The sequence below is a fragment of the Lissotriton vulgaris genome, chromosome 2_1 (assembly GCF_964263255.1).
Source record: "Lissotriton vulgaris chromosome 2_1, aLisVul1.2, whole genome shotgun sequence".
Taxonomy (NCBI): Eukaryota; Metazoa; Chordata; class Amphibia; order Caudata; family Salamandridae; genus Lissotriton; species Lissotriton vulgaris.
Window position 1 is genome coordinate 1931964051 of NC_141687.1, and position 20806 is coordinate 1931984856.

A 20806-nucleotide genomic window follows, 5' to 3' on the forward strand; every position below is an offset into this window, starting at 1 on the left:
TAAGATCGCTAAAACATATCTGTCAACTTAAGCCTAAGGGCCCTTTTATGACATTGGTGGTCCTCCCACATAGCGCCACACCATCACTCCACAGGAAGACCGCCAAAACCCTGCACACACCGCCCAACGGATTTCGGTTGCAATCCTTGGTGGGCGGGGCATGCTGCAGCGACATCACAATCGTGCCTTTCAAAGGCTTATCGGAGAGCCTTAGAAAGGCACCGCCATGGGACTGCCACAGTACTTTCCTGCACAGCATAGAATACTCCATGTTATGCAGTAAATACCATGCATGAATTCCCTGCCTTCCTGCATGCATTTGCTAGCCCTGTAATGGCACCCTGAGTTGCCTCAATGCCATCCTTTCAATAGCGGGCTTACTGAATGGTGGTGAGGCAACCTGCAATATGTTCAGTGGTGCCGCAGCAGCACCATCAGAATAATAATGTCTCTGACCACTACGCAACAGAGTCTGTTGGAAAATGTTTTTTAAGATCAGCTGTGGGGTTCCTCAGGGCTGGTTCCTGTGCCCCACACATTTTAACACTTATATGGCGCCTCTAGCAGAGATGGTCCTTCCATTTGGTATACAGATTATAACGTATGCAGATGACACCCAACTGGTGGTGTCATTGAACCAGCCAGAGGGCTCATCCAGCTCTCTAGACAGTTGCCTGGAAGCAGTAGCCGATAGGATGCATCTGTCCCATCTCAAACTAAACAGCGACAACACTGAGTTGATGTTTCTGGGAAAACCGCCATCTCCCCTATCGGCTCATTTATGGCCAACTTGCCTCAGCCCAATTCCTGCTCCAAAGCAGCAGATTAAGAGCTTCCCCTGCTTCCCTTCAAGGCGAGAAGGATTATGGTGCAAGCTCTTATACTCTCCCGCTTGGACTACGGGAATGCACTGTACCTGGGTGCCCTGCAGGCAACCATGCAAAAACTTCAAGTAATCCAGAACTGCGCAGCCCGTCTGCTGCTTCAAATCCCCCGGATACAATCTGCAAAATCCGCTCTGAGTATTCTGCACTGGCTCCCTATCCAGGCCAGGATTCATTTCAAGGCCATGTGCCTAGCTCACAGAGCCATGTGGAAATCTGATCCAGCCATTTTACATTCCCTGGTCACCTTCTATCATCCCTCTAGAAATCTTCGTTCCAGCTCAGCTTTCCTCGCCACATCCAGGAAAGTCTGTTGCTCTAAGTGTGGTGGACTCTCTTTCTCCCTCAATGCCTCAAACCTTTGGAACTCTCTCCCCTCCACTCTCCGTGGCGAATCAAACATATTGGCTTTTCGCAAGCTTCCTAAAACTCACCTGTTTAGCAATGTGCCCTAAACTTATGTTCTTTCTCTGTGCGGTTCATAAGCGTTACGAGGCCTCAGGGTAGTTAAGCGCTATACAAATATAATTTAATTCATTCATTCATTCATTCATGCAGTGGTCCCAGAGACCACTGCCTGCCCTTAAAAATATGAAACTGAAACGTTTAATTTTTCTTATTTTAAATGCAGCCCATTTTCCTTTAAGGAAAACGTGCTGCATTTAAAAAAACAAAAGCTGCTTTATTAAAAAGCAGTCCCAGACATGGTGGTCTGCTGAGCCCAGCAGGCCACTATCCCTGGGAGGGCTGTCATTCCCAATGGGCTCGCAAATTGCGAGAGGCTTATTAATAATAATGAGCCTCGTAATTTGGGACACCATTGGAAATCACAAACAGTGTGAAATGCACTGTTCTACATTGGAAATTGCACCTCGCAAATTGCGACTTGCAAAAGAGTCGCAATTTGCGATGCACAATTTTCTTGGTCGTACATCTGGCCCAAAATCTCTTGACGGGCATGTTCAATTCAATCAAACCTGATAGCACAATATGTCAAGCAGGGCTATTAATGGGGAAAAAAGTTCCTTTTGGTGCATTTGTTTTAGGTAAATAGTGTTTCATTTGGCCATATAATTATCCTGACTGAAGAAAATCATGCCAGTTTTGAAAATGTTTATTTTGCAGAGACAGTATGTCTGCTAAAAGAAAACCTGATACGTCCAGACAATCTATTTATACGTTTCTCGAACCAAAAGCAAAAAAAAATGGTAGTTCCACAGAAAGCCAATTGTGCCTTAATGATAATGGTTTTAGAAATCACCTTTTAAAATTTGAAATACTGGAATAAAAAAGCAATGGCAAATTACCTCTACCAGGTGATGTCAACTATTCAATTGTGTGAACACCTGCCCAAGAAGCACTGCACTGGACATAATTGAGAGAGCACCGTGTTATTTTTAAATCGTGTAGGGGTGCATTATAATCCCAAGTAGTCACCACCCACATATTTAGGGGACCTTTGCTAATGTAGTTTAGAAATGTAATGGTAGGCCTGGGATCAGTGCAATATGAAGTGGTGTGTTTATTAATCATAGATTAATGTAGTGCCTTAATTAGAAAATGTGATGTTGCATAACATAGAAAATCTTATGTGAAATGTTGTGTTAACAATGATGTGCTTTAATGAAACGGTACATGTATTTATTAACGAGTGGATTAACATAGAGTTTAATGTGAAAGATATTCCTTGTAGAATTTATTTGAAAGTGATGAAATGCAATGTAATGTTGTGTTACAAATGTGTTTAACGGTGCAAAGGCCTGGGACATGCTGAAGCCAGTAAAGGCCTAACTGTATTTTTCTCTTGGTTAGCCTTAGTCGGAAATAAATGATTTCTCTCGCCTCGGAAAGGCTGTCCTCGGCAAATATCAACATTGTAATTCCGAATGTTGCAAGGATGGTCTCACGTATTTTAGCTTGCAGGTGTAAGGCCACAAGGCTCGTAAGGTAGAAAAGTCCATTGTTTAGAAGTTAGGATAGTAGGCGCAAATGCAGAGATGCTGACAAAGAATTTGGGAGTGCAACATTCAGTAGAGAAGGTGCCTGGGACCCAAGGACACTCCAACGGACGCTGGATGGAGATATGCCATAGTGGAAAACTCAGTGGAGCTACACCTGCCAGAGGGGCGTGTCTGAAGGCATGTCAACTGTTTTTGAGGTTTTGTATTAGGGATAGCACCCAAGGGTGGAAAGGCAGTCCGGAGCAGCGAGAAGAGAGTAGACAGCAGTCTATAAGTTAGTTTTGGGAAAGGCAAGATGTAGATAGTGGTGAACTTGAGGCAGAGTAGGGTGTAGCAAGGAGCATCTTAGAACGAGCTCAGTATTGAAGTCACCTATTGGAAGTGAATCTACTTCTTAGGAAGTCTTCACAGCTGACACCTTTTTCTTGCCTGGGAGGAATGTTAAGTAGGGATGTCACCTTAGAGTTAGAGTAGGGCCAGACTAATGGAAATTCTTTCCATTTTGTGAATGCAGTCTCAACTTTATACTTTATCGGTAATGGTGTGTTTAATGCTTCTCGAATTAACCTTGATTTTTATTCTGAGTCGGTTGAGATCCTTTCGTAGGATTACCTTTGTATTAATGCCAGTCTATTTCTTGAATTTATTGTTGAGATATCTGTATGTACAACAATTTTGGCTTTGTAATAAATATTCAAAATTTCAGTTCGTAGTCAATGGTCCTTTGAGTCTAATTTGGATTGGCCTTATGAAGTAGAGATGAACTGTGTTTATGAAAATCTTCCCTTTACGCTTCTCTGACAGGGAAAAATTTTCAGTCGACCAGAGCTGGGATTCTTGAGATTGGCAGGAAAAACTAGATGAGAATCTCAGCTTCCCCATAATGTAAACCAAAAACGAACTGCAAGCAGTTGAGATGGGTGTTTTACGATTATGAAAGACTGTCTCTAATAGTTTCTCTTTTACATTAATTGTCTATACAGTAGTATTCTTGCACGACTCCGGAGATATAATAACCAAATCTACCAACACGTGCATTAATAAAGTAGTACTTACAACTTTTGTAGTCCCGTGTACAGTTCCATTTCAACAGCGTTCAGTGTGTGCAACCCCTTCCTATGTTCAATATATCTGAAAAAATAGAGGTGAAAAAATAGTTTTAATTGAAGATATTCACTGAAAATTATCGTACCCATTTGAATTTACAAAACACTGATACAGCTTACTTTGCACATTCATTGATAACAAACATTTGTGTTTAATGTATTGAAGGGTAATATTGCACAGACTCCCATCCCCCAGGACTGTATCTGTCTGCGCAATTTTCTGCATCACTAGTTCCCACGCTCTGCAGACCTTTAACCATCTGACACTTTTAGACATGAATCCGGCGCCTCAAGCGTCCAATTCGTACCACACTGTTGCTTTCAAAATCGAACTTCTGGGAATTTTATACTTCATGCTTTAGTTTTGCAATCATCCATAGTGCAGTGCTCGCAATTTCCCTCTCAGGATTTCTGAGTGGCCACCCTTGCGAACTTAAAGCTTTAAAGCATATTTTTAAATGTACTTAGCATCGTCACCTCTGGGTATTCTACTGGTAGTGGCTATTACTTGAATTGCATTTTTTGTTTCTCTTCACTGTCCTTACGAACTGATGGTGATCCCTCCCCGGAGACAGGACACATGTTTAACTAATTTATTGAAACCCTAATTTGCTAGGAGCACAATATAGGTCAGTATACTGATATACTCCTGTTTTCCTAGTGTCCCTAGCGGGGCTGGCACATTGGACTACCTCTCCATTTGAGGCAGATTCTTAATTCTAATGTTTGTGTTCTGTTAATAGGTTTCATTAAAATAAATGAATAATATGGATCCAATGACAAAGTTGATTATTAACCCGGAAGGCTGGTAGTCTAGCACAAGTAATAATGGCACTGTTCTTGAAAGGTCCAGTAAAGGTTTCAGTAATTTACACATAAGATTCAACCCATGGTACCTGTGGCACAGAACAGAAAGGCTTAACTTGGGAACATTTGTAAAGCCTTCAGAAGTCCAAAAACGGTAAAGAAAATAAAAACACAACACAAACAATATTCTAGTTTCTAAGAAAAGAAAATATTTTGTTGGACAAAATGACACCAAAGCAACAAACATCCAACAAGGGGAACCAGAGACATGAATTTATAAAGTTTCAAATGAAAATCGCACAAATAAACACAAAGCGTCAACCTCAGACATCTAGCTGTGTTACACCAGGTCAAAGTCAAAAGTTAAGGCTGAAGCAATAGATCGCTGGTTGGGTACAGAGACCAGGTTCATCCTGGTGAAAAGTTTGCCTTATGACTTGAAAACCTCTATGGATTAAAAGTGGTTGGCAACGAGTCATAGGCATGGGAAGCTACAAGGTGTATCCGATGTGGGGTTCAACAATTGCAATTTGCTGAAGAGCGGGGTACCAGTGTGGTTGTTAACATAGGTGGGAAAGCTTTGAGTGGGCAAATTCTGTGCCCAGTAAGGTGTTTGGCATCTATCCCGGTGAAAACTTCTATTTTCCGACTTGAAAACTTTTCTGGAAGTTGGATCTCCTTCAGCAGGTCAAGCTGGTAAGTTGAAGCCGACCAGCAGTTCTACATCAACAACTATGGCTTTGACTGTGACCCTGATCTCTGTCAGTTCTCCAAGTAGAAAGCCAGCAAAAGTTTTTAAGTTCCACTTCTTGCAGTTTAGGGACCAGGGGAGTACACTCTAACACCAGTTAAGGGCCCGGGACTTGGGAGGCAGTACTTAGGGACTAGGAATCACTCCAATAGAAGTCACCAGCATGTTCCAGGGGAGATCCAGTTGAGGCTGGTTAGCTGGGCTTCTTCAGGAAAGTAGGTCTCTTGCAGACTTTGTGTCTCTGAAGCTTAACTGGAAGTCAGCCAACTGGCCATTGGAGTCCACTTCTTTGTCCAAGGTACAAGTAGGAGCAGAGACGGCGCTTAGGGTTTTCCTCACAGGTTTCAACAGCAAGTGAAGTTCTTATTCTATCTTCCAAAGGTCCAGCCCTGTTCTAAAGAAGGTACCAAAGAATGCAAAATTCATGTCGGGTACTGGCTTGTGAGCAGGAGTGATTCCAGTCACCCATCCTGACTAATAAGAAAATAGTTGCCAGGGGCAACCAGACCCACTTTGCAGCGGTCCCAATTTGTCTCCCAATCCCAACATTGTCCTCTTTTTTATCAAGTCACATGCAGTCATGATGGCAATTAGGCCATTGGTTCCTGGATGGCAAATTACTGTCTTAAATTGAACTCAGCTAAGACAAAAGTAATGGTCTTGGAAAATCTTGCCCCAGGATGGTCTCCAACCTGCTGGCCAGCTGAGCTAGGAATACCCCCTATCCCCTTCAAGAAGGATAGCAAATTGGGTGTCATCTTTGGTGATAGACTATCCTTCATACATCATGCCAAAACAGTGTTTCCTCATCCTTTTATGTCTTAAGGATGATAAAGAAATTGTTACCTTCCATCCCAGTCAGAACCGGGACAACTTTAATCTGTGCTCTGGTCATGTCTAAGGTTGACTACTGCAATAGCCTGTTAATTAATGCCCAAGAAAGGGTTCTGGGTAGGCTGCAGTCGGTACAGAAAGCAGCCGCTAGGATGCTGTCAGAAGTTTAAGCCCATCTCCAATGTAGTGTGACAGCTCCACTGGTTGCCCATCAGAAGCAGAACGAAGCAGAACGAAGGCAATTCACAAAACCGGACCAGAAAGCTTGAAGAAAGCTTTCTTGGCTTACACACCCAGCAGATCTATTTGCTCAACAGATGCCAACCTTCTGATCATCCCCAGAACCAAGAAAGTCGACTGGGGGGACAGAAGCCTCATAGTGCCCACTATCGAAACTGTGAAACTCTCTCCCCTTCCAGATTAAGGCTGATCCTACACTGCTATCATTTAGAAAACAAATACAAACTTGGCTCTTCAAGCAATAGGCTACCAACATCTTTCTGCTTATCCTTCCAGTACATAGCACTGAGACACCTATGGGTATTTGCGCGCTTTACAAATTGTTAAAATAAATCAAAATAATTATAACAACCCTCAGTGCACCTCAACATTTATGGCCTACTTAAGGGATGGTTTATATGTATTTAAAAGGAAGGTTTAGGCCTGGCAAAAGGATTATTTATTTTGTACTGTAGGCCTTAGTGGCAGGCCTGAGATATGTTTTGGAAGGCTCCTTTAGTGGCTGGCCCAATGCACTAGTCGTATTTTATTTACAGGCCTTGACTACATCGTCCCTAGTATATTGTACATAGTACAATACACTAGGGACCTATAATAAATTAAATGTGGCAATTGGCTGTAGGCTAATATACAGTTCTTTAATGAGCAAGCACAAGCACTCTACCACTGATTGGCATGGGTAAAATGTGTAGTAAAGTGCACAGAGTCCTAATACTAACAAAAAAATGTCTAACAACAAGGGGTGGTGATGGACAGAGTCTCTGAATTAAGCAGAATACTCTCACCCAGTCAAGAGATCAGGGCTAGATCCAACACCATTTTTTAGCTCACCGCACCATCCCAGCTCAGAACCTGGCTACATGCAAATTAGTCTGTTCCTGTCCCAGTGCATGATGGGAACAAAAAAATGTCATTAAAAACAGGGTGAAGGCAAAATGTTTGGGGGAGTATCACATCGAGGATGCCATGTCTACCAGTTATGCTAAAAAGACACTTTTTTCTTATATATCCTTTATATATAACCCACAGATGTTTGCCTTCCTTCCTGTCCTGGGGATGTTATATATACACAAGAGATTGTGGGTAGAAAACTCATATCAACATTATGACTTGTTTTCTCTGCCAGCATTAATACCCTGTGATCATCCTCAGTGTCAAGCACCTGCACTCAGATGTGCAAGCAATTTGTCAATGCTTTAACAATCTTGATGCTACGAGCCTTCTTTATGCAATCCCCGTGTCTGTGACTCTGCATCCACCACCCTCCAATTCTGAAAGTCTAACTTCATCCATTAATTTGCTGCAAAGACTAACTCTGGATCAAGTGTCGTTTCTCAGTAGCTTTTGTGACAGTTGATGAGGTAAGCCCCATATTGAAGACACTGTTAATTCTATTATGGACAAATGTGTTCCTGCACAGTGATAACAAGAAAAGGCCTACTGCAGTATTTGAGCTTAATGTGGCTTGTCCGAAGTGGATGAAATAAAGTGCTGGAGCTACATTCTTCAGAAATCCATAAGGTGGGAGGTGATGCAGGTGGAGTTGCACCACCTGAGTAAAAACTGGGACCACTTGACCAGCTGCAACTGTTCAACTGTACTGCAGTTGTTGCTTTGAACTGTTAAAGAATGTCAACTCTGCCACACCTAACCTTTATGTTAACATTAACAAACTGCTACTCAATGACTTGGCAATGCTAAGGAAATTTGACACATCTAAGTTCTGACCCAACTTTATTATATCTTGGTACTACTATTTGAAATATTTAGTGGACTCTAACAATTTTGGGGGGTCACAAGTCAGTGGTTACAGCATATGCACATTTTGTTTTGATCTGATCAACAAAAGCTGCTGAATATGGCTTGTGAGCCAAAGAGCATACTAGGTAAATGTCAATATCATGGACTAATAACTCCAACTAGCATCTGACATTTCATTTTTTTTGAGGAGGGATCTCAGACAGAGGAGCAGTCTCACAAAATTGGCAATGGTATGGATCTTCAGCATCTATATTTTCATGTTGCTAGCATAGGTGCCCACATGAGCAAGTGAAGTGGAGAGCCAGGCTTGAGATACTAGAGCTAACATATCTTTGGTAGCCTACGTATGTGCTCATTTTTCCATTTAGAGGGATCTGAATTCCATCTTGATTGCTTTGTAGATAGTTGAACCATGTCTGAGGGGATAGCAGCATTGGATAAATAGGGTGCAGTTTCATACATGATTAATTAATTTGTCAAGTTTGTAAACTCTAGCTCTCACAAAGAGAATTAAATTCCTCCTTCATCAAGGCCTGACATGTTTCTTGACTGGAAAGTGTGCAGACTGAGTCCCTGATTCTGACTTTCTCTTCATCACTGACATTTCACTTGATTCAGGCATGTTCAATATGGAATGGGATCATTTAGAGATTAACCTCATCAACCAGTTTGCTTTCCCTAAAATAAATGAAGTGCTGCTCCAGATAGAAGGTACCGTCAGGCTTGCACCATGGATTCTTACTTCTCCCTCTGAAAATTGGATTGCTTGTTTACATTCTGAGCCATTTTCTTTCTTCCTGTGTTCTTTCTCAAGCAAAATTGGACGGTTTGAAAATGATGTGGTTATCCCCTCTACTCAATGAAGTCATTGATTTCCATTTTAATAGGGAAGATGACTCAAAAGGTGTGAACCCTTCCGCAGGATTTGTCGCTCTGGTTTTGTACAGCGTTCCCTCTCTCAGCTCTCAAGGATGTGCGTAATGGTCTGTGGGAAGGCTCCATCTTTAATGCCAGCAGATCTTAAGGGGGGAAGGCTATTGATCTTCTGCCCTCCATAAATCCACTTACCTTAATTGTCAGTTGGTAGTGCAACTCTGGGCTTATGCCTCAAAAGACTGCCCCACTACCCTGTAATCCTATGAAGATCCTAAGATTTCTGGGGAAGAGTTTTGCTCTGAGTGGGGTAACTTGGAGCAATTCCCTTGATTATAAATGTATGGGTAGGAACTAATAGTATAGAGTTTTATGCTCATTGGTTTGAAAACTGATGTGTGAGTCTAAACCCATCCGCCGTTCCACGTTTTCATCTTAGAATCACCCCCTGGTTCTATGTGAACTTGTATCTTTGGTTTTTTAGGTAATTCCCCTTAAAGTACTGTTAGAACGATATGAGCTGGGTATGCTGAGCTGCTCAGTTGCCTATTGTTGTTTTCTTTGAGCAACATTGTCTTCTTCATTTCTTCAGACCCAAATTAGTGTCGTTTTTCATCTTCTTCAAGCTGTTTATCATTTTCCTGTTATTGACAGACTTAATCTGCAGTGTGCCCTGATGCCCACTTGTCTGAAAATGTATAGGACCATCAAATCCTATCTTAAAAAGATTACAACATTCCATGCACCTTGTCACCTATGCTGGGTTGCAATTGTAGGAAGACCTCATAACCTCAGCAAGTCACTATGTATTACTGTCTGAATAGCATTTATATTTGTCAATAAGGTGTTGGCTGCATAACCATGGGTAATTCTAATCTTGTTAGGTTTAACTCAGATGCATCAAACCAATGGGTAAGAAATATTGACTATGTACTCCTAAAAGGTTATTACTTAACAAAGTATGCATACTGGTGTTGGTAATCAAACAGCTTTAGAATTGTGAAATTTAATATTTTGAATATTGTCATTTACTACCTGGTAATCTTGCATCCCCTAGAGAAGGATCACTCCATTTATACTAGAACAAAGATTGAAAATGTCAACTATTTTTCTGATTTACCACCTATGAGGCACTGTTGGAAATGTGCCAGACTGCAAAATTATCCCAGATTTTTGCCTTCTGTTGCTGAATCCCATTTTGTTGGTCATCGCACTCTGTGCACTTTTCCTCTGTTAATCAGACGTTTAGTTCTTGTGCCCTCCCTTTTAAAAATGTTAAGATTGGTGTACACCTGATTGGCATGTTTAATTTACGTATATATTTCGAGTATATGGTACCAACTATACCCTGGGTTGGTAAACTGAATTCTACTAGTGGTTTGCAGCACTTATCATGCCACCCACTAAGGTAGGACTATAAAACATGTCTCCAGGCCTGCCATTGCAGCCAGGTATGCAGTTTGAAAACTGCCAATTCAACCTAGCAAATAAACCTGTTGCCAGGTCCTAACATTTCTAATAGCTAACTAAAAAACTAGGTTACATTACAACAGCCTTGAATTCTTAGTTTTAATTTGGGAGAAGCTAAACAATATTCAAGAACATATTTAAATCATAATTGAAAATCCAAATTAATGGTCATTTAAAATTCTATTCAACTATGGTGGAAATTACACTTTTAGAAAGTTGCCATTTTCCCTATGAAAACTAAAAGACTTTCCTGTTAGTGTTCAGCTGTCACCTGATCCCTGATTGCTCCCCTTTGGTAAAATGTGTATTGCTCCCAGACAGTGGACAAAGAGCCCTGACAATGGAGAGGTGGACTCCTCCCTTGAAGAAATGGCCTGGAAGGATGTGCTCAGCTCCTTCCTGAGATTTAAATGACTCCTACCCTGTCACCGGTAGATAAAGCTTACATATAAGCCTTTTTCTATTTAGTATGCCCTCCACTCACAGGAGAATAGGTCTGTGGATTCCACAGACCTATTCTCAGAATACTTCCAGACCTTTGAAGAATCAAGGACTGCTTAGCTGTCTGAAGAAAGATGGACCTCCTTGCCTTGAATCCAGGACACTAGACGTAGCTCCAAGGTTCTGTTAGATGACCTTCTGTTTGAGTGCCTTTCCCTGCAACTGCCCAGTTGCACAGGACTCTGGACCCTGCTACAGTCCTCCATTGGAGTGTGTTCTAATTAGGGGTGGGCAGAATGTTTCATTCTGCTTGTGGAATAGGTGGCCAAATTCAGCCAATCGCCACATGACAGAACGTTTTCCCGCAAGGCTCCAAGAATGCAAGTGCACGTGAGAATTGCCATCACGAGTATGATTTTCAAAATGCTTGTGGTTTGATGTGGTCATTGTCTGACTGCTGCTTCTTGACTAGATTTTCTGCTGCTTGAGTCGATTATCTTCTGAAGCGGCAACAAAATCAACTCAAATGGCCGCATGCACTTCTGTGCCACATTGTGCCAATCATTCTGATTTTTCATTGCTGCTTGTGCTACTGTTCGTTTCATTTTCGCTGTATGTCATTGGGCGGCCGAAATAGCAGTCTGCTATTAGGAGAATAAACAAACAAAAGAGCCGGACAGTATGACTTATTAGCGACAAATGCACACCTAGTATAATAAATTGCTAGGCTAACAAACCATTTGTGTTTAGTCACTTATTTTTTATGAAAGATTATAAACCAATGTTTTTTTGGCATCAAGGGATACACCACCACATTTACAGAGGTTCACAAATGCATTGAATAAACCATATACAATACATTCAATCAAATAATACACACATAGACAATTGTGATAACAATAAATATAGACAACTGTGCAATGCCTCAAAAAATTACGTCATTGAGGCACCAATCCTGAATAAACATTGAACAAGTGGACTGGCAAGATGGAAAACTAGCCTACTTGTTTCAACCACCACAAGATACGCATTAAATTTGTCACGTGGTGCGGAAAATAGGAAGACACATAAACCATACAACAGTGTAGAAATGTGTAAATTCTATTCCTATTACGCCCTGGTAGTTTAGTATCTGGGTGGAGCAGGACGCCGACGCGTTTCGAACCCGATCAATAATTTAAGGGTTCTTCTCAGGACATGGATTGGGGGGGTCGTTGTCGCTGTGAATTAAGTTAAAAAGAATGGTATCAATGACAAGCTGAGTGGCAACTTACTGAGACTCAAACATCATAAATAAACGTGCGGGTACCTTATACTTGGGATGTCAGGATACTCCCTGTGAATAAGATTGTGTAAACCCCAGTTATTTTTGATTTTATACAGATCCCTATGAGCCACCATGTTAAATAAATAAATATCCACACATACCTCGATGTGCGAGACACTAGGAAGCGGTTGGGGTGCCGGTGCACCTAGGATGGTATTTTATTTTGAAGCGCCTACAAGAAGCAAACAACACTTCTTATTAAAGTCCCAACTATTGCAACACCAAATGGGATATGAACGAGTGAGTGTAAAGAAATATATATTTACAATCCTACCTTCGTGTGTAGGCTTGTGGTTCTATACGTGAACGCAGGCGGCAGCCGCCGCGGCAGTTCGACAGCTGTAAGGTCAAAGGAGGGGCGTTTTTAGAGAGGAGCCAGAATCGCGCTCACTCGACAAACACATTTAATATTTGTGTTAAAGGACTTACGTTAAGGACGATGGATTGAAGCTCTGCAACCGGCACCCAAGCGGCAATGAAATGATCAGACGAGGCTTACGGGGGCGTGTCCAAATGTTTTTAAAACGGGCAGAGTCCCGGTGCATGTTGGGATATGTAGTTCGAAATTGCGTCGAAATTGGTGAGGTTGAGGAGATACCAGAGAAGGTTCCATGACTAGCATTGGTGACAGAGACATCGGTACAGTCACTAGGCTCTCTGGACTCTCAGTTGGATAAGTCTCGCTCCTGGCATCTGGAGTTGACGAAGGTCAAGGCAGGTGCTTGAAATGCGAAGAATCTCAAGTGATGTTTTTCCAGGACAGTGAGCAGTCACTATATGTCCTTTACTGGTCACAACACACAATGGGTCAAAGTCAAAAAGAGCATCAGGCTTGCTTTTGCATTTCTACCTTACTATATCTTGGTCTTGTTAGTTGAACACAGTGTTAGGCACACAGCAGCGTGTGTCTGCATAGGTATTCATGTGTTGTTTGTGAGAAGAGTCAGTACTATCAATTGTTCTCTTATTGGTCCATTGTGGTAACTTCTTGCCCAAGGCTCTCCCAAACATTAAGGTGGCAGGGCTTACTCCTGTGGTATAATGCAGAGTTGACCTGTAGGCTCCAAGCGTAGACTGCAAAAAACTGATTTGAGTTCAAGCTTTTTAAGCATAACTTTGTGAACGGTCTTCTTGAGGGCTTTTACAAATCTCTCCACCCCACCATTCACTTGTGACCAGATAAGTGTGCTTTTCTGATGCTTTATATTTAAATGAGTGAAAAAGTCTTTAGATTCCCAACTATTTAAAGGGGGGCCATTGTCAGAATTAAAAATCGAAAGGAACACAAAAATAATTTCTAGTCTCTCAGTGACATGAGTCTTCCACCAGGAGAAAACGGAAATAATCTTCAATATTTACTTGTCGATAATATCCATTGCCATAACGTACAAAGAAGTCAATTGCAATCTTCTCCCATGCATGCTTTGGGAGATCAGGCATTTAATGGATTTGGTATTGTTTTGGATGGCAAGCAGTTGCACAAATTAAATGCCTTTAACTCTTTTTCAACTCTTTCAACTGTTACAGCAAGACTGGTGAACCACACTTGATACCGTAAAGTTTGTTTCATAATAACAACCCCACAGTGTCCCTCATGGGCCTGTTTGTTAACTTGTTGTCTCAGACACTAGGGTATGGCAATTTCTCGACCCTCCTGAGATGATGCCCTCTGGTGCAAGTGAGAGTTTTTGATGCACATTTTTTAATTTCTGGTATTAAAGGTCATCATGAAGAGGTGAAATATGTCACAATTGGTGTTTAATAATGCCCTTGAGTACTAGCAAATCCCGGTCAGTACTTGTGGCAGCAAAGCTTTGTTCTGCAGCTAAGGCAGCAGTGGTACTGGACTTCACAATGGAATTAATATAGGCATAAGGCACTTTAGAAGTAGTGCCATGAGACACTATTGACATAGTGAGAAGTAGTCAGCAGGGTTTTGAACTTTATTTGGATGATGTTCAATCATATAATCATACTCATACAATTGCAACCACCACCTCTAAATGCAAGGGGGCATCTTCGCTTTAGGATTGCCAAAAATGGTGAGCAATGCTTGGTGGTCAGTGACACATTTTCCATAAAGAAAAACATAACAATGTTCACAGGCCCACTGCTAGGCTTTGTTTTTCAGATTGTGAATAAGCAAATTCTGTTGTTGACAAATTTCAGCTAGCATAAGCCACAATGTGTTTCGGAGCATTGTGAAGTACAATTTGCTGGGCAAGGATAGCAGCAACCTCCGTCTGCAATTTTGGATCATAGTATATTATTTCTTTACTCAATTATATGCTTTATTTTCTTGAAACTTTGTTCATATTCACTTCAGCATTTAAATGAGACATTTTGTTTCATTAAGTCTCTCAATGGGGCTCGTATGTTGGCAAACTTACGTATGTACATTGAACAGTAACTGGCCATACCAAGGAAGGATCTCAGCATAGTTACATCCTGTGGATGTTCATGTCTGGAGTCATTCCCCCATCAGAAAAGACACAACCAAAGAACTTGAGTTTAGTTTGATGAAACTCACATTTTACTTCATTTAAAGTGAGACCTGCATCGCAAAGTATATGACAGACTTGTGTCAGAGCTTTATCATGTTTCTTTAATGTAGCCCCAAAAACTAGTATGCATCATAGGAATTGAAAGCATTTGTGACTGGCTGTATTATGCAACAAATGATATCCGAGTTTGAGTTGGCAATACCCTTTGTTCAGATCAAGAAGGCAAAAGACTTTAGCTCTATTTAGCTGTGTAATTATATCAGAAATGTGAGGACCATGATGTCCTTCTCTTTCAATCACCTTGTTTGCCTGCCGCAATCAACGCAGATGTGCACAGCTCCTCAACTATCCATTTTCAGCACTACCACTAAAGGTTATACACATGACGTCAAACCAGTTGATTGGTCAATGAAGTCATCAATTAATTAGTATTTGTAGAGTGCTGCACTATCACCCTGGGTGGTATCTGGGCACTGCGGTGTGATTTCTTTGTTGAAAAGCAAGGTCTTGAGGAAATGTTGGGAAGAAACGAGTAGAAAAAGGCAAAACAGAGAATAGAAAAACCAGGCAGCAGAAAAGGCAAAACAGAGGGCAGAATAACAAACAGATGCACTTGATGAAGTGCCTGGCAATACATGGAGTGACAAGTGTACTTTCTTATTTTTATGTTTCACAGTGGCTCTGAATGAATCTTGAGTTTGCAGTAGCATTGAAGCAGCCATGTGTACACTTTGGTTTTCAAAGGAGTTAAACAGGGCACTTAAGACAGTTCACTGAATTTCTCCACTGGCATAATGTTTACTGATGTGCCAATATCTATGATGAAATGTTTGGAGCACCCATTCACCCTCAGTGTGATCTTAGGGCAGTGTCCAAATGAATTTCACACATTCACTATTCAGCCTAGTTTTGACCGGTACTCTACCTTGCAAGAAGCTAACCCTACATGTTCATCAGTGCGTAACCATATAACCACTACTCTCCTGTCCACAATGCAAAAGCTGGGACTAAGAAACATTTAGCCAGCTTGTTGCTTTAAGAGTCAACATATACCTTGATCACCATCGAAGCAGTAGTTGGCCTCAGTGGTTTGTCCCACTGAAGGAGAGATTTATAGGGACTGATGCCAAGCAGTAACCCTTCGATGTTGGGGACTACTTGGGTTCCTTTGGGCTTCACCTACTCCAAACTTTTTCACTTTCATTGACAACTACCTAAAGACCCTCATCCAAGCAACCCACTGTCATCAAGCCCCATGTCGTATCCAGCTTACAGCTTCCTGCCAGTGACTTAGGGATACCCACTATTCGTCCATAAAAGTGTCTAAGTCAGAAGGTAAACTTTCCACTGGGACAATCCTGGTTCCTCTAGCCAACCTGCACTCCATTGAAAATGGTTTTAACTTTTAACTTTGACCAAGTTTAGCATGACCCAATTACCGCAGTGGATGCTTTGTTCTTTTTGGCTACATTTTTAATTGAAATTTTAAAAATTCATATCTCCGGTCCTACTCATTGGATTCTTGTCATTTGGTGTCTTATATTTATTATAATGGGCTTTGTTTTATTAAATTGTTTTGGGACTTTTTCTTGTGCTGTGTTTGCACATTATTACCATTTCAGTACTGCATAAATACATTGCACATTGCCTCTCAGTTAAGCCTGACTGATTCAATTCAAACTACAGAGGGCTGAGCACAGATTTATTTAGTGACGTTAGTGGTTCACCACTGCAAATATTACTCGGATCCCTCTAAACTAATATGCCTGTTTCATACACGCACTCTTAATGAATAGCTCCTGGTCAGCCAAACTAATAATAGAGATATCTTGGTGAGAGTCCCTGCTGGATTAAATGGGGAGGTTACTGCTTTGAAACTTCACATCATGCTCATTATTTTTATTTAATTCACGCCACATGATTCAAATGCAATATTAATGAGTGTCTTTGGTCTTCCTTTCATTACAGCAGCTCTTCTAATAGATCATTTCCAAACCGCCCTTGCCCCCACCCCATTATGCCAATCTATGGTCTGGTGGTATTCTTCTCAGCTTGGTGATATCTGAACAACAAACAGCCATTTTGCCAAGAGTACAACAAACAACATTGAAGGGCTAGTCACTGTAAGTACATGTGAAACATAAAATATGTACATATCCTACTTTTAAATATCATGTGCACTGCCTCTATGGGCACTAAGACCTACCTTAGTGGTAACTTATTAGTATTTATAAGGAAGGTTTTAGGCCTTTCAATACGGTTTATTTTGACAGTTCCAATTGACAGTTTAAAACCTACTCTGCCAGGCTACCATTGTAGGCCTATGGTTGGCTATGTTCTGTCACTGCAGTGGGTGGCATAATATTTGCTGCAGCCCACTGGCAACACTTAACTTACAAGCCAAGATTTCAATTAAATGTGTAAATCATATATTTACATCATATTTAAAGGGGGAGCACAATCACTTTACCCTTGCTTAGAAGGGTAAAGTGCACTTAGTTCTACGGCCACCAGAAACAGCCAAGGCAAAATCTGTTGGAATGCCACACAGAATATGGCTGATTCCAGCAAGGGTCTTGCAAAACCAACAGGGTGAAAATACAAAATGAGACCGAATACAGAGGGGGTAGTAAGACACAAAAGAGATGCAGGACAGCTATAAGAAGTTGGAATAACATGAGGGGAGCCTGAAGGTAAAAGTGTGAGGGATGGTCAGCATAAGAATAGCAGCAATGTTAGACAATGCTGTCTTGCAAAGCTTGATTCAGAGAAGGGGGTGGTGATGAACAGAGTGTCTGGATTAAGCAGACCACTCTTACCCAGTCCAAAGATCAGGGCTTGATCCATCACCGTTACTTAGCTCACTGCACCATCCCTGCTCAGAACCTGGCTATATGCAAATTAGTCTGTCCCTGGCCCAGTGCATCATGGGAACAGGGCAGACCAAACTACCAAGCCAATTCTTCACCGGAAAGGAGACAAGCTTCCGGGGACCGGGTTCTGGCATTTCAGCCGTCGTCGGCCCGGCTTGCTTGAATCCTGATGGCTTGAATCCTATTTAAATGTGTCTTCAGCTCATTCTCTACAGTCCTTTGATTTAACTCGGGCCTTGCACCCTATATGAACTGAAACAACTGAATGTATGCTGTCATTATAATGGTAAACCATCCAAAATGTCCTCTACTCTTAGTAGGCTTCAAACTTCTACGTTAGCATGCCGACAGTTGACTACTCATACAGTGGCAGTAGTTGTCATTGGACTCTTGAGAACTATCCAGTTTATTCATGCACGCTTGGTAACACGTTGCTTGACGTAAAACACAACCCTGCCAAATACTGAAGTGCTTCCCATTTGGTCAACCTCAGAATTCGGGACTTATTCGAATTCATTATTCAAAACCCTGCCCTAAATGTGGTGTGCTTGCTTCCTTTTAGGTTGCTTATGTAGGTCTCAGCGTGTGCCTTGCAGAATGCATTTTCAGAGCAGAGTGCCTCACACATGAAGTTCAAGATGCCCCTTTATAACTCATTTTTGACCGAAGAATCCCTCCATGAATTAGAGGCAACGACTGATTACATCCAAGCTGCTACTTACTAGTTCATGGTATTACCTATATTTCGAGCAGTATTGTAGATGTTTCATGTTTTGTACTTGAGGGAGGTGCAAATGAAGATAGGTGCAACATTCTTCTTGATGGTATGCAGGCTGCAGTTTTCTAAACTGCATATGGAGTGCGATTGATTGTGCCTGGAAGTCCGTGGATTTCTTTTCAGTAGCTTTGGCATGATGCTGTTTCATAGTTGATTGCATGGTTCAATGTTTTGATTAGATCTGATCAAGGTGCAACAGTTTCAATGACTCATGAAATCTATTTTTGTATTGTATTTTGTATACCATTACGGTTCTTTTCCAGGAAGCTTGATTTCAAATAGCTTGCAGTACACCTTTTACAAAGGTGGATAATTGAGAAACCGCTCCGGGCTCTGAGAATCGGAGATCCCCAGGACATGCAATTCCTCAGTGTAAGCCAAGCATTATCTATGCCATTCAGCCTTATGCTTATTGTACTCCGTGAGTAATACTTCAAATGCCATCTGGCTCACACTGAGCAGTGTGCTCAGAATCTGCTGTAACCATTTGTCATAAAGCATTGAACTCATTGCACAGTAAAGCAGACAGATGGACGAGAAATATCAATTATATGTTTCACACAGTTACCTTTTTACCAGGCTTCCCTTGACTTTGATCTGTTGACGTATAAGCTACCCTGTTTTGTTTAAGCGGTTCAAAGTATTTAGTTCTGCAAATGATTCGCAGGCATCTTTCTGGGAATGATATCACATTTGTCGACTCATTCTCTCTTTGCTGATTTAATAGGCCACCTTCAGCGGCCTGGTTCTAGTGTTGAGATAGATGCGAGGATGAGTCGGCATTGGTGTCATCAAACAAACTGTGAACCACACCACAGTAGATCTACCATAATCAAATGTTGGTGAACATCGTATATATATAAATATATATATCTATATATATATATATATGCATCCAAATTCAATGGCCCCCGCACCTCCAGCAGTTACTTGGTGAACAGGGACCACAGCGAATCCCAAGAATTTAGGCAAGGTTATTATTTATTCACAGTTAACAGCGCAAATGGTCTGACGCAGTTTAGGGTTAAAGGCCCTTGCTCACAGATAGTCCATTATATATATATATACATATATATATATATATATATTCACTGAAAAAAACATAGGTTTCAGCCACGTTATAGTTAGGAATTAGCATTTAAAAAACCTTGCAAATTCATTGAAAAAACCATAGGTTTCACACATGTTATAGTTAGCTGGACATTTCACTCATACAAAACCATTGAAATTCCCCCGTTATAGTTAGTTCAGCTAATTTTAACTTGCGCGCCCACAATGCACTGCTGATGACGTCACATATTACATCACTCATGATATGGTCAGTGACATTACTCATGACATCACTGATGACATCTCAAATGACATCACTGGGCATGTTTTAAGTTGGGAAATTAATTCCCCTTTACTCCTGAGGGCCCCTGGGGTCCAACTAGCCCACCAGGTACCTCCAGTAACTGCCAGAGGCCTGCGTTGCAGAGAGGTGGTCCAGGCCACGCACCTTTTTACACCTCTCTGCAAAGCATCTCTGTGGCGCTTACTGGAGGTACCTAGTTGGACCCTAGGGGCCCTCAGGATTCAAAGGGACTTAATCTCCCTACTTAAAACGGACCACAGGGTGCGTTTGCACAGTGGTGAAGGTAGAGGGCGGGCCTTTCTGCACCTCTGACTTAGTAGTAGTTTTAATCCCCCTGCCCTATTATGTAAGAGGGCCTTACAGAGGAAGTTATGATAATCACAGGGGTACCCCAACGCATAGTGTATAGTATAGTATGTGTAGGTGTTTTCGCTGTATTTTAATCGTCTTTTAGCATAGCACTGGCTGGCTCTAGGCCTGGTTAGTCAGAGTCAGTTACCACCAGTAAGGATCTGAAAAAGATGAGGGCACAGTATGATTTTGCAACAAGGCCTCTTTCTGCTCCTCTGTTTGTTCTTTCTACATGTCTTGCTTCTTCCTGCACTTTTCTTCGTCTTTTAGGACTTCTGTTGCATCTTTCAGTATTTCTTTTGCATCTTTCTGTGTGTTTTTACTTCTTTCTTCACATGTCCTATCTCTGTAGGCATAGTTAAAAACGAGCACTTAAAAAAACCTTAGAAATTCACTCAAAAAACCATAGGTTTCAGGCATGTTACAGTTCAAAATTTGCATTTAAAAAACCTTTAAAATTCAATGAAAAAACCATAGGTTTCAGCCACATT

General features: G+C 41.4%; 1 protein-coding gene across 5 annotated transcripts in view; it reads right to left on the minus strand.

The window, feature by feature from the left end:
* The window catches only part of NTRK3 (neurotrophic receptor tyrosine kinase 3), a 1577634-nt gene that overhangs the window by 1131802 nt on the left and 425026 nt on the right, over positions 1 to 20806 (minus strand). For all 5 annotated transcript variants that reach the window (XM_086958117.1, XM_086958116.1, XM_086958115.1 and 2 more), the window contains exon 2: positions 3902 to 3976. In XM_086958117.1, the coding sequence (XP_086814243.1) occupies positions 3902 to 3976 (75 nt within the window). The remainder of the gene's footprint in view (positions 1 to 3901; positions 3977 to 20806) is intronic.